Source organism: Cherax quadricarinatus, chromosome 71 (assembly GCF_038502225.1).
Source record: "Cherax quadricarinatus isolate ZL_2023a chromosome 71, ASM3850222v1, whole genome shotgun sequence".
NCBI classification, from domain to species: domain Eukaryota; kingdom Metazoa; phylum Arthropoda; class Malacostraca; order Decapoda; family Parastacidae; genus Cherax; species Cherax quadricarinatus.
Window position 1 is genome coordinate 9,415,136 of NC_091362.1, and position 14,140 is coordinate 9,429,275.

The window sequence follows — 14,140 nt, forward strand, 5'->3', positions numbered from 1 at the left end:
AGGAAAAGTGGTGTACTGCTTAGAAGAAGGATCTAACATTACTTGATGATATGCCTGCGCAATATCAATCTCTGAAAAGAAGGAAGCGTCATAAAATTTGTGTAGATCGCTATCTATTAAGGGCATAGGCTCAGCATCCCACCGAGTTATAGCATTAAGGCCTCTGAAGTCAATAGCAAGTCTATTTGAATTATCCTCCTTCTTAAACATGACTACTGGTGAGCAATATGCAGATACTGAAGGTTCAATGATCTTTAGTTTTAATAATTTGTCTACCTCTCGGTCAAATGCATTACTAAGGTGAACTGGAACTGGGTATAATTTTCGTTTGATAGGATTGTCCGTCACTAAGTCAATCTTAAGGACTAACGTGGAGGTAACACCTGGAATATCAGTAAAGACGTCTGAAAAGTTACTCACACATTGAAGTAGTTCATGTCTCTTATGGTCATCCAAAGATTCATTAATATTAATGTTGGTTGCGCCCGAGTGGTCAAGAGTCACCAAGTCATGTAGTTCTTCATCATAGTCTAAGTTAGAGGTGTCAATTACACACAACTTACATTCTTCAGTTGTCTTATCAAGTTCGTGTGGAAAAACTAAGTCAAAGTTATTAAGGCAGTTGACCGAATTTCTTCGGTAATATTTCTTAAGGATGTTGATATGATAAAGCTTAGGTTTCCCCTTGACTTCTATGAGGTAGTCAACTTTCCCACAAATTTTTAATACTTTATATGGACTTTTCCATGCTACTAATAATTTATTTGACTTGATAGGCAAAAGTACCAGAACTTCATCCCCTACTTTAAAACTTCTCCTCTGACTTTTGGAATCAAAATAGGTTTTGTACTGGTCCATTGACAAGCTTAGGTTTTTCGAAACTATGTCAGAGGTCTCCTCAAGTTTGGATCTAAGGTCAAGGAGAAACTGGTAAGAAGACTGAACCTCAACACTCACCTCCTCATTAGTCCATAAGTCATGAAGGATGGACAATGGGCCTCTGGCCTGTCTACCATAGAGAAGTTCAGAAGGTGAAAACCCCAAAGAGTCACTGGGAACTTCCCTCATGGCAAACAAAGCACAGGGTAGGTAACGATGCCACTCCTTAGGTTTAAGGGAGCAAAGTTTCCTTAAAATGGACTTGAGAATCGAATGCTGGCGCTCAATCCTCCCATTACAGCTGGGATGATAGGGTGTGGTGAAGAGAGGCTTCACTCCCAGAAGTTGGTATAGATGTTGCATTAAGTCAGATGTGAATAGTGTCCCACGGTCAGACAAAATTTCTCTAGGGATGCCCACTCTGGAGAAGATGGACAGAAGGGCTTCAGCCACCTCTGTAGTAGTTATGGTCTTTAAGGGAACGGCTTCAGGGAAACTCGAAGCATAATCAACTAATGTTAATATATATCTATGTCCCCCAGATGAAAGTGGAGATAAAGAACCAACGATGTCAATAGCTACTCTTTCAAACGGTACCGTAAAGATAGGCATTTTGACCATAGGTATTCGCCTGGTACCTCGGGAGGATGACAGTTGGCAAACTTTACACGATCTACAATAGGTAGTGACATCTGAGGACATTTTTGGCCAAAAATAGGTTTCCCTAATTTTATTTAAGGTTTTACGGTGCGAGAAATGTCCGGGCACTGGCAGGTCATGAGCCATTTTAAGAAGAGTCTCTCTGCATTGACTTGGAACAACTAAGATGGAATAGTCTGTCTCATCTGAATTTAATTTGAATACTGACTTGTACAAGATACCTTCTATATATTCAAATTTATATGAAAAGTTTTTCCTTTGGATAACTTGATTTTGTTTAGCGGCATTATGGCAATTCTGAAGAGAAGGGCAATTACGTTGTAAATTGACAAAGGAGTCCTTCGATATGTCTAAAGGCTTAAAGTCAGGGAAAATCAAAGGATGGACAGTAGGAGAAGCCTGGGCTTTGGTCTGAGCCCTAGTCAAGACATTTATGGTATCGGAGGTGATATCTTTACTTTCATCTAACAAGTGAACCGGTGATACTACTACCTCGCTTTCGAGAGTAGCATCACTGGTTTTTAATCCCACATGAATCTCACGAGACATTGTCTCATCTGAACTTTCGAGGGGCTTCTCTGACTCTACAGGAAGAGGATCTGAAACACTTATGTCCATCTTTGGTGATGAAAGGTCAATCTCAGAAGGAAGAATGGCACCTTTTACATTACCTATTAGCACGGAGCAAGAAGTGATGGGAGCTAGTACGGCTTCAGACCAACCTGTGAACCATTTTGACCTAATGTAACAACGGATGGTAGGAAAAGCGTCCATACGGCCCAAGTAGTCTGAAAGTATAGCAGAGGAATGAGTTTCTTTAAGGTTAGGGAACAGCTTATCAGAAATGACTATACATGTGCATCCAGTGTCTCGTAAAATGGTAGATACATTAAGTCCATTAACTGTTCCTGAACAGAAGGGTGCTTGGTCATTACAGTCTTTAAAACATCTTCCAACTTTTTGAACCTTCTTAGAAGGACAATCTGGACGTTTATGTCCCTTAACACCACACAAATGACAAACAGGAATAAAAGAAGTCATTTTACTTTCCACTAGAGGCTTTGATTTCTTAAGGTCTGATGAACCCTTGCTCTTAGGGTTCGATCCCTTTAGGTCTTTATAGGAATTGTGAGCCTCAGCATACAGGTCAGCAGCCTCAGCAACTTCCTCAGCTTTAATCAGGTTACGTTCTCTAATGAATGTTCGTATCTGGTGAAGAAGTGCTGTCAGGAACTGGTCAGCAACCATGAAGTCTCTAAGAGATTCATAACTGGGATCAATTCCTGAACTCTCTATCCAAAAGTCGAACAAACGAAAGAGTGTTACCTGTAACTGCTGAAAGTTCTGGCCAGGCTGTAAGGTGGCATACCTGAAATCTTTCCTGTAAGAATTAATGGATTTTTGATATGCTTTAAGGATTGCCTTCTTCAGTAGGTTATAATTACATATAATATCCTGCGACAAAGTTGCATAGATATTCAAAGCTGTACCGGAATATAACATTCCTAACCTGGTAGCCCAGGTGTCAGCAGGCCATTCACAGAGGGTAGCGGTATTTTCAAACCTGATAATGTATGAAGTTATGTCTTCCCCCTCTGTGAAGGGAGGTAAATTAGGTGTTGGAATATGTGCACTAGCTACATGATGTTCAAGTACTCCTTCCTCTAATTGTTGTTGTGTCAAAGTTAACTTTTTATTCTCTAATTCAAGGCGAGATTTTTCGAGCTCGTGATCCTTTTCTCTCTCTATTAACTCAAGTTCTCTAGCTTTTTCCTCACGTTCTCTAGTTTTTTCCTCAACTTCTCTATCCTTTGCTCTTTCCTCAAGTTCTCTTAAATTAACCTGTTCCTCACGTATTTTAGCTTGTTCCTCACGTTCTCTAGCTCTTTCTTCACGATCAAGTCTATCATGCTCCTTTTTGTCTTCTCTTTCTCTTTCTAACTGCCTTTCTTGGATTTCTCTCTCAATTCTCTCTTTCTCCTTTTTCTCCTGTCTTTCAAGGTTCTCTTTCTCCTTTTTCTCTTCTCTTTCGATTCTCTCTCTCTCCTTTTCTTCATCTCTTTCCCTTTCTAACTGTCTTTCTTCTCTCTCAATTCTCTGTCTTTCAAGTCTTTCCTAGATCTTAGCACGTCACACTCACAGGTGACCCATCAGGCTAAGCCTGGGAGTGTAGCGAGGATATAGTCAGGTCACACTCACAGGTGACCCATCAGGCTAAGCATGGGAGTGTAGCGAGGATATAGTCAGGTCACACTCACAGGTGACCCATCAGGCTAAGCATGGGAGTGTAGCGAGGATATAGTCAGGCCACACTCACAGGTGACCCATCAGGCTAAGCCTGGGAGTGTAGCGAGGGTATAGTCAGGTCACACTCACAGGTGACCAATCAGGCTAAGCATGGGAGTGTAGCGAGGATACAGTCAGGTCACACTCACAGGTGACCCATTAGGCTAAGCCTGGGAGTGTAGCGAGGATATAGTCAGGTCACACTCACAGGTGACCCATCAGGCTAAGCATGGGAGTGTAGCGAGGATATAGGCAGGTCACACTCACAGGTGACCCATCAGGCTAAGCCTGGGAGTGTAGCGAGGATATAGTCAGGTCACACTCACAGGTGACCCGTCAGGCTAAGCATGGGATTGTAGCGAGAATATAATCAGGTCACACTCACAGGTGACCCATCAGGCTAAGACTGGGAGTGTAGCGAGGATATAGTCAGGTCACACTCACAGGTGACCCATCAGGCTAAGCATGGGAGTGTAGCGAGGATATGGTCAGGTCACAATCAAAGGTGACCCATCAGGCTAAGCATTGGAGTGTAGCGAGGATATAGTCAGGTCACACTCACAAGTGACCCATCAGGGTAAGCCTGGGAGTGTAGCGAGGATATAGTCAGGTCACACTCACAGGTGACCCATCAGGCTAAGCATGGGAGTGTAGCGAGGATATAGTCAGGTCACACTCACAGGTGACCCATCAGGATAAGCATGGGAGTGTAGCGAGGGTAGTCAGGTCACACTCACAGGTGACCCATCAGGCTAAGCATGGGAGTGTAGCGAGGATATAGTCAGGTCACACTCACAGGTGACCCATCAGGCTAAGCCTGGGAGTGTAGTGAGGATATAGTCAGGTCACACTCACAGGTGACCCATCAGGCTAAGCCTGGGAGTGTAGCGAGGATATAGTCAGGTCACACTCACAGGTGACCCATCAGGCTAAGCATGGGAGTGTAGCGAGGATATAGTCAGGTCACACTCACAGGTGACCCATCAGGCTAAGCATGGGAGTGTAGCGAGGATATAGTCAGGTCACACTCACAGGTGACCCATCAGGCTAAGCATGGGAGTGTAGCGAGGATATAGTCAGGTCACACTCACAGGTGACCCATCAGGCTAAGCCTGGGAGTGTAGCGAGGATATAGTCAGGTCACACTCACAGGTGACCCATCAGGCTAAGCATGGGAGTGTAGCGAGGATATAGTCAGGTCACACTCACAGGTGACCCATCAGGCTAAGCCTGGGAGTGTAGCAAGGATATAGTCAGGTCACACTCACAGGTGACCCATCAGGCTAAGCCTGGGAGTGTAGCGAGGATATAGTCAGGTCACACTCACAGGTGATCCATCAGGCTAAGCATGGGAGTGTAGCGAGGATATAGTCAGGTCACACTCACAGGTGACCCATCAGGCTAAGCCTGGGAGTGTAGCGAGGATATAGTCAGGTCACACTCACAGGTGACCCATCAGGCTAAGCATGGGAGTGTAGCGAGGATATAGTCAGGTCACACTCACAGGTGACCCATCAGGCTAAGCATGGGAGTGTAGCGAGGATAGTCAGGTCACACTCACAGGTGACCGATCAGGCTAAGCATGGGAGTGTAGCGAGGATATAGTCAGGTCACACTCACAGGTGACCCATCAGGCTAAGCATGGGAGTGTAGCGAAGATATAGTCAGGTCACACTCACAGGTGACCCATCAGGCTAAGCATGGGAGTGTAGCGAGGATATAGTCAGGTCACACTCACAGGTGACCCATCAGGCTAAGCATGGGAGTGTAGCGAGGATATAGTCAGGTCACAATCACAGGTGACCCATCAGGCTAAGCATGGGAGTGTAGCGAGGATATAGTCAGGTCACACTCACAGGTGACCCATCAGGCTAAGCCTGGGAGTGTAGCGAGGATATTATCAGGTCACACTCACAGGTGACCCATCAGGCTAAGCCTGGGAGTGTAGCGAGGATATTATCAGGTCACACTCACAGGTGACCCATCAGGCTAAGCCTGGGAGTGTAGCGAGGATATTATCAGGTCACACTCATAGGTGACCCATCAGGCTAAGCCTGGGAGTGTAGCGAGGATATAGTCAGGTCACACTCACAGGTGACCCATCAGACTAAGCCTGGGAGTGTAGCGAGGATATTATCAGGTCACACTTGAAGAAATTTTATGAGTTACATGTCAGGTTTAGCTTAAAATCCTCAGAAATTATATTTGTCATAAATTAATTTATAATATCCTAAACTAATATTCATATTAAAATCAATGTTATTTTTAAAGAAAATTGATTCGATTATATTTCTTTTAACTATGAACTTACTTAATGTAGGTTTCTCGGATTTTTGAAAATCAATAAAAAATTGGATGGTTGAAATGTCTCCTGAAAAAAGAAGAGAGAATTAGACTCTTGTCTAATTCTAATGCACTGTTTATGTTGTAGAAATATTGGTCGAGGGCTTTTTCAAGTTTGTCTATGATAAACTACGTTTTTTCTTTTTGCAGGGAATTTTATAAGCTATTTTTTGGGATGATTTTTAAATGCAAACTTTGATTTTAGAATTCTTCTCTAGAAAAGGTATATCAAGAAGGTTTTCATGGTAAGAAAAACCCAACATATTTTTGCTTGAATACGTTTCTTTTTCTTTTTCGAAAAATGTATTTTTAGAAATTAAAAAAAAGGTTAATAAAGTTTTTTTTTTTTTTTTTTTTTTTTTGATCATAATACTTCAGTATGAATGAGAATACAGAAGTTTTAACTCTATTATGAAAAATAAAGTGTATATACTAGCAGGTATATGTTAGGTTATTTGTGCATATTAAATTTAAAATCAAGTCTCTCCATTAATTTTCCTGCGTAATAGCTAAGAACCAGATATATTTCAGGCGGATAAACTCAACATCTATTTAAATCTGCTTCAAAGTTTAAGAAGTCTAACTTAGCGTCTTCTTCTTCATCTTCATCTACTTCTTCTTCATTATCCTCGTTTACTTCTTCATTTTTATTTACTTCTGCTTATTCTTCTTGCTATATAATTATTTTATTATTAATTCTTCTTCTTCTTCTTCTTCTTCTTCTTCTTCTTCTTCTTCTTCTTCTTCTTCTTCTTCTTCTTCTTCTTCTTCTTCTTCTTATTATTATTATTATTATTATTATTATTATTATTATTATTATTCATATTATTATTATTATTATTATTATTATTATTATTATTATTATTATTATTATTATTATTATTATTATTATTATTATTATTGTTATTATCAATACAGTCACCATAATATTTACTATCATAATTATTGGTTAGTTTATCCTAGTTAAAGCGTATCTGTTATGCACATAAATGTAATATAACAAGGGTCATTAAGGGTGTTATAACCTGTTCATCGTCAGTCATGAATACTTTAAACCCTTAATTGGGGATTAAAGTTTATTTTGAGTTTATATTTATATGACTAGGTACATATAAGTATATGTCTATATCTATCTATCTATCTAACTAGATAGTTAATGTTGCAGTTTAAAAACTGTAGTGTAAAGCACCCTTCTGGCAAGACAGTGATGGAGTGAATGATGGTGAAAGTTTTTCTTTTTCGGGCCACCCTGCCTTGGTGGGAATCGGCCGGTGTGATAATAAAAATAAAAATATATATATATATATATATATATATATATATATATGTATATATATATATATATGTATATATATATATATATATATATATATATATATATTTTATTTTTTTTTTCAACAAGTCGGCCGTCTCCCACCGAGGCAGGGTGACCCAAAAAAAAGAAAGAAAATCCCCAAAAAGAAAATACTTTCATCATCATTCAACACTTTCACCACACTCGTACATTATCACTGTTTTTGCAAAGGTGCTCAGAATACAACAGTTTAGAAGCATACACATATAAAGATACACAACATATCCCTCCAAACTGCCAATATCCCAAACCCCTCCTTTAAAGTGCAGGCATTGTACTTCCCATTTCCAGGACTCAAGTCCGACTATATGAAAATACCCGGTTTCCCTGAATCCCTTCACTAAATATTACCCTGCTCACACTCCAACAGATCGTCAGGTCCCAAGTATCATTCGTCTCCATTCACTCCTATCTAACACGCTCACGCACGCTTGCTGTAAGTCCAAGCCCCTTGCCCACAAAACCTCCTTTACCCCCTCTCTCCAACTCTTTCGAGGACGACCCCTACCCCGCCTTCCTTCCCCTATAGATTTATATGCTTTCCATGTCATTCTACTTTGATCCATTCTCTCTAAATGACCAAACCACCTCAACAACCCCTCTTCTGCCCTCTGACTAATACTTTTATTAACTCCACACCTTTTCCTAATTTCCACACTCCGAATTTTCTGCATAATATTTACACCACACATTGCCCTTAAACAGGACATCTCCACTGCCTCCAACCGTCTCCTCGCTGCTGCATTTACCACCCAAGCTTCACACCCATATAAGAGTGTTGGTACTACTATACTTTCATACATTCCCTTCTTTGCCTCCATAGATAACGTTTTTTGACTCCACATATACCTCAACGCACCACTCACCTTTTTTCCCTATCTATCTATCTATATATATATATATATATATATATATATATATATATATATATATATATATATATATATATATATATATATATATATATATATATATATATATATATATATATATATATATATATATATATATATATATATATATATATATATTGACGGAGCCATGATCTGGGATAATCTAACGGGCTCTGAAACCAGACCTGCTCCCCCCAACAACTACAAACAGTCGCACTGGGATGGACCGATAGTAGAGAAAATGGCCTCAACAATGCTTTAGAGTGTGTCAGGGAAGGATAGAGCCCGGCTCCTGGCAGTGAAAGCTCCTCATGCAGGGGACTTTCTGTTGGCTGTTCCAAACTCCAGCCTTGGCACACGGCTCGACTTGCCCTTCGACTTGCCGCCCTTATTCTCACCGAACACAGGTGTATTTGTGGCAGTGAAGCAGCAGACCGATTCGGGTACCATGGTCTTGTGTGCCGTAAATCAGAGGGAAAGACTGCAAGGCATCAGGAGGTTAATAACATTATCAAGAGGAGCCTCACAACAGCCGGACACCCAGCAGTAAGGGAGCCATCCCAACTATGCAGATCTGATGGCAGCCAGAGGTGTCCAGATAGTATCACACTTCAAGCCAGGACAGACGGTAAGCAGGTGGTGTGGGACTACATATGTGCATCTACCTTGGCTGATACATATCTCCAGTACGCCAGGGAGGAAGGAGGGGCAGCCGCCAGCTTCAGGGAATCCCAAAAGTCTAGATAATATGGAGAACTTGCCCATCATTATATGCTTGTTCCCATAGGCTCAGAGACCCTTGGTTCATGGGGAAAGAGTACATCTAAGTTCCTTAAGGAGCTAGGCAAAAGACTCATCAGGGTAACTAGGGATCCCAGGGCAACTAATTTTCTGTTCCAGCGACTCAGCGCTGCTGTTCAGAGGGGCAATGCCTGCTGTATTTTGGGCACGCACCCCAGTATGTAGAGCTGGATGAGATTTTCGCATTATAATCAGTGACAAACACGTAACATTATGTACTAGACATGTATCTCTCACATCTCATGTACTGTATATGCCATCTTTATATCAACAATGTATCTCTTAAATCGTTTGTACCATATTGTGTAATAAAATATACCTATTGGTAAACAAGACTGAAAAGATTGAGTGGTAGGGGAAGTGGAATATTCAAATGGTTTCAGGAAGAAATCCGAATATTTTTCCTTGAAGCCTTTTTATCCACTTCTCCGAGGCTGTGAGTCCCGCAATTTATATATATATATATATATATATATATATATATATATATATATATATATATATATATATATATATATATATATATATATATATATATATATATATATATATATATATATATATATATATATATATATTAGTTTCATAATTATTATGATTATTGATGTTAATAATATTATTTTATGACCCGTATGTAGTCACAGAAACCTTGTAACCTAATAGGTTATTAGGTTTTATGTAAGGCTGAGGATGGATAGGATTAATTCTACGGATCAAGTGTCTTTGACCCTGTTTAAAGCACCCTCCCTGAAGCGAGAAGTGTAATAATAGGCTCTTCATATGCAGGTTCACCATGACTTACGAACACCCACACGACTGGCGACTCCGTATCCGCTACGTGCAGCACCGGGATGAAGGCACCTATCAGTGCCAAGTATCTACTCATCCTCCACTTATTCATACCATCCACCTCCACGTAGTAGGTAAGTTTCTTCAACTGGTGCTATATAAATAATAATAATATCTTTATTTCTACAAGTACATGTAGGAGGTATACAGGCGTAGCTGACATCTATGATATACTATTAGTATATAGAAATGAGGAGCACTTCGGGCAAATTTGGTCACTTTTGTCCCAGGATGCGACCCACACCAGTCGACTAACACCTAGATACCCATTATTACTAATGGGTGAACATGGACAACCGGTGTAAGGAAACACGCCCAATGTTTCCAACCTCTGCCGAGAATCGAACACGGACCTTCACCGTGTGAAGCGAGAGCTTTTGCCACCAGGCCACGGGCCACCGAATATTCTAAAGATTATTTTCCTATCTATCATTTATTCATTACCCAGCTCAGTTTATAGATTAAGAGGTGTGACATTTCTATCCCTCAGTATGTCAATCACAAGAATTGTCTAACAATTAGGGACCTACACCTGCAATAGGTATAGGGACGATAGTAAGACATGTACAACAGTTAGGTATCTTTATTCCGAAAAAAAGATACCTATTCGTTGCATATGTGTCGCTATTGTATAGAATTATTATATTAGAATGTACAAGAATACATGCTTATTCGGCTCTTAAAGCTCAGAAATCGAATCCAGGTTCATTGGGCTGTGAGTTGAATACTATATTTTTGTGGAACAGATTACGTCTATCAGCTAAATGAAATATTATATGAATTATATATTTTTGCATAGCGGCATCATTCTTACTAATTAACCGTATGACAATATAGGGAAATTAATTTTCACAAACTCTGAGCTATAAGGAAGATGATACTCTATCCACTTCAGTCTATACCTTAGCTAATAACTCAGATGTCAAGACAAATCACAAAAGCAAGAACCGAGAGTATTTATATTATATCGAAGTCTAACCTATTTTTTATATAAATGTCATGTCACTAACGTTATGATCACATGTTCATTATTACATTATAAGTGTTAGTTGGTTGGCTGTCTTCTAATGCTTTATTATTCAGTCTTTCTGGCACCGGGCACTGATATACCTGAAGTGTCTCATTCCAGCAAAAACGTTCCCCTGAGCAAATCTGATTCGACTTCCTACTCATTTTTAAAACAATGCAATATTCTGATATGTTGACGGATTGCAACACTAAAGGCCTAGGGCTATCATTCAACTCCCCCTGCGACTGTACATATATACATATAGTGTGTGTGTGTGTATAGAGCGGTAGGGGAAGTGGAATATTCAAATGGCTTCAGGAAGAAATCCAATTTTCTTCCTTGAAGCCCTTTTATCCACTTCTCCGAGGCTATGGGTCCCACAATTTACACTGGAGGTAGACCCCATCCTATCTATCTATCTATCTATATATCTATCTATCTATCTATCTATCTATCTATCTATCTATCTATATATATATATATATATATATATATATATATATATATATATATATATATATATATATATATATATATATATATATATATATATATATATATATATATATATATATATATATATATAACACTGCACTAGCCAAGGAGTCGAATCCATGCTGTTTGGCCCGCCTCATGATGAGAGAAAACGCATGATGCTTTAGACCACTAAAGCGTCATGCGTTTTCTCTCACCATGAGGCGGGCCAAAATAATGTAAACATTTTTAATTTTGCACCAAAAGAATCTTAGAAAACTTACCTAACCTTATTGCAACAAGAGCAATTTATTTTAACCTAACCCAACTAAATATATTTTAGATTTGTTTACAGTAATTTAATACTAAACAAACACAGTGAAATATATTTTTTTCGTTAGGTTCAGAATGATTTTGGCGAAATTATTGCATACACAAATTTTCACTTGTCCTATATGGCAAGATGAGCGTTGCTATTTAAGCCAAGATGGCAAGTTCTGCCTATTCGGCACGACATATATATATATATATATATATATATATATATATATATATATATATATATATATATATATATATATATATATATATATATATATATATATATATATATATATATATAATAGGAAGGTTTCATAGGCAGTACTTCCGTTACATATCGGTACATCTTTTCCTCATACACCTCTATGAACTGAAGAAAAACCACGCCAACAGTTCAAGTCACCATCCACTCTTCTGTTTAGTCATTGTTAATCATTCATTATGAGTTATCCTGACGTCATAGAGTATATGGTTTTCGGTGGTGTGAGAATATATGTACTCTGATAGCTTTTAGGGCTGTGAGTAAAGGCAGTCGGGTTATAGGTGGTGACGTTTAACAAAGACATTTCATAAGTGTTGTCTTTCAACCCTTCATATTCTGAACTTGGTATCACAGTGATATAGTGATGAACCTGTTACCTATCAGGGCTACAGTTCGAGTCCCGTCTGATCATGTACTGACAGACGTACATTATGATTTATCTTTGTTCAAAAAATATTCTCCTGCTGTTCCTCAGCTAGGAATAATGAGTGTTTTTCCACGGAGGCTTCGAAGGTTTCCTTTACCTCTCCTGTCTGTTACTTTACGTCTGGCAGCTGTCGTATGAACAATCCATCCCTGCCAGATGCTGTTGCTTCTTCCCAGGAAATTACGTGAAATCTTCCAGGAAAAGTTTTTGCTCTCGATTTTCCTGCTATTTATTCATCCCAATTAGGCTTTACTGATGTAAATGTAGGTAGTGGGAGTGTGTGTATGTGTGTGTGTATTTGTACGCTTGTTTGTATGTCTGTGTGCTCACGCGTCAATGTTTTTGTGAGGATTAGGGTGTATGTATGTTTGTGTATATATGTGTGTATGTGTGTGTTTATGGTTGTTCGTGTGTGTATGTGTATACTCCCCTAATTGTGGTTTAAAGGGTCGATTCAAAGCTCCTGCCCCCGCCTCTTCATTGGTCGCTACTGGGCCACTTACTCCCTGGTCTTTGAGCTTTGCCATACCTCTTCTTAAAGCTATGTATGGATCCTGCCTCCACCACTTCACTTTCCAGACTGTTCCACTTCCCGACAACTCTGAATACTTCCTAACATCTCTGTGACTCATCTGAATCTTCAGCTTCCAACTGTGACCCCTTATCTCTGTGTTCCATCTCTGGAACATCTTATCTCTGTCCATCTTGTCGATTCCTCTCAGTATTTTATATGTAGTTATCATGTCCTTCCTATCTCTCCTGTCCTTCAGTGTCGTAAGGTCAATTTCCCTTAACCTCTCGTCATACGACATGCCCCTTAGCTCCGAGACTAGTCTCGTTGCAAACCTTTGCACTTTCTATAATTTTCTGACGTGTTTGCCCAGGTGTGGGCATACTCTAATATAGACCTGACGTACCGGGTGCACAGAATCCTGAACGACTCCTTACTGAGATATCGGAAAGCTGTTATTAGGTTTGCTAGTCGCCCACATACTGCAGCAGTCGTTTGGTTGATGTGTGCCTCTGGAGATATATTCGGTATTGTACTCACCCCAAAATCCTTTTCCTTGAGTGAGGTTTGTAGTCTTTGGCTCCCTAGGCTGTATTCTGTCTACTGCCTTCTTTGCCCTTCCCCGTTCTTTATGACTTTGCGCTTGGCGGGGTTGAACTCCAGGAGCCAGTTGCTGGACCAGACCTATAGCCTGTCCAGATCCCTTTGTAGTCCTGCGTGATCCTCCTCCGACTGAATTCTCCTCATTAACTTCACATCGTCTTCAAACAAGGACTATTCCTCCCTTCTGTCATGTCGTTCACAAACCAGAAACAGCACCGGTCCTAGGACTGACCCCTGTGGAATCTCGCCTTTTTACAGTCCAAGATATTTCAATCTAAACACCCTTCTCTCTCTTGTCTTACTGCTGTCACCTTGTTATAGAACTCCAAAAGGTTTGTAACACAGAATTTCCCGACACTGAATCCGTGCTGTTTGTCGCAGATTAGCTCATTCCTTTTTAGGTGCTCCACCACTCTTCTGATAATCTCTCCATGACTTTACATACTATGCATGTCAGTGATACTCATC

General features: G+C 39.8%; 1 protein-coding gene across 2 annotated transcripts in view; it reads left to right on the forward strand.

The window, feature by feature from the left end:
• Positions 1-14,140, forward strand: part of LOC128700274 (lachesin-like) — a 245,371-nt gene that overhangs the window by 133,140 nt on the left and 98,091 nt on the right. For both annotated transcript variants that reach the window (XM_053793331.2, XM_070099964.1), the window contains one exon: positions 10,003-10,139. In XM_053793331.2, coding sequence (XP_053649306.2) covers positions 10,003-10,139 — 137 coding nt within the window. The remainder of the gene's footprint in view (positions 1-10,002; positions 10,140-14,140) is intronic.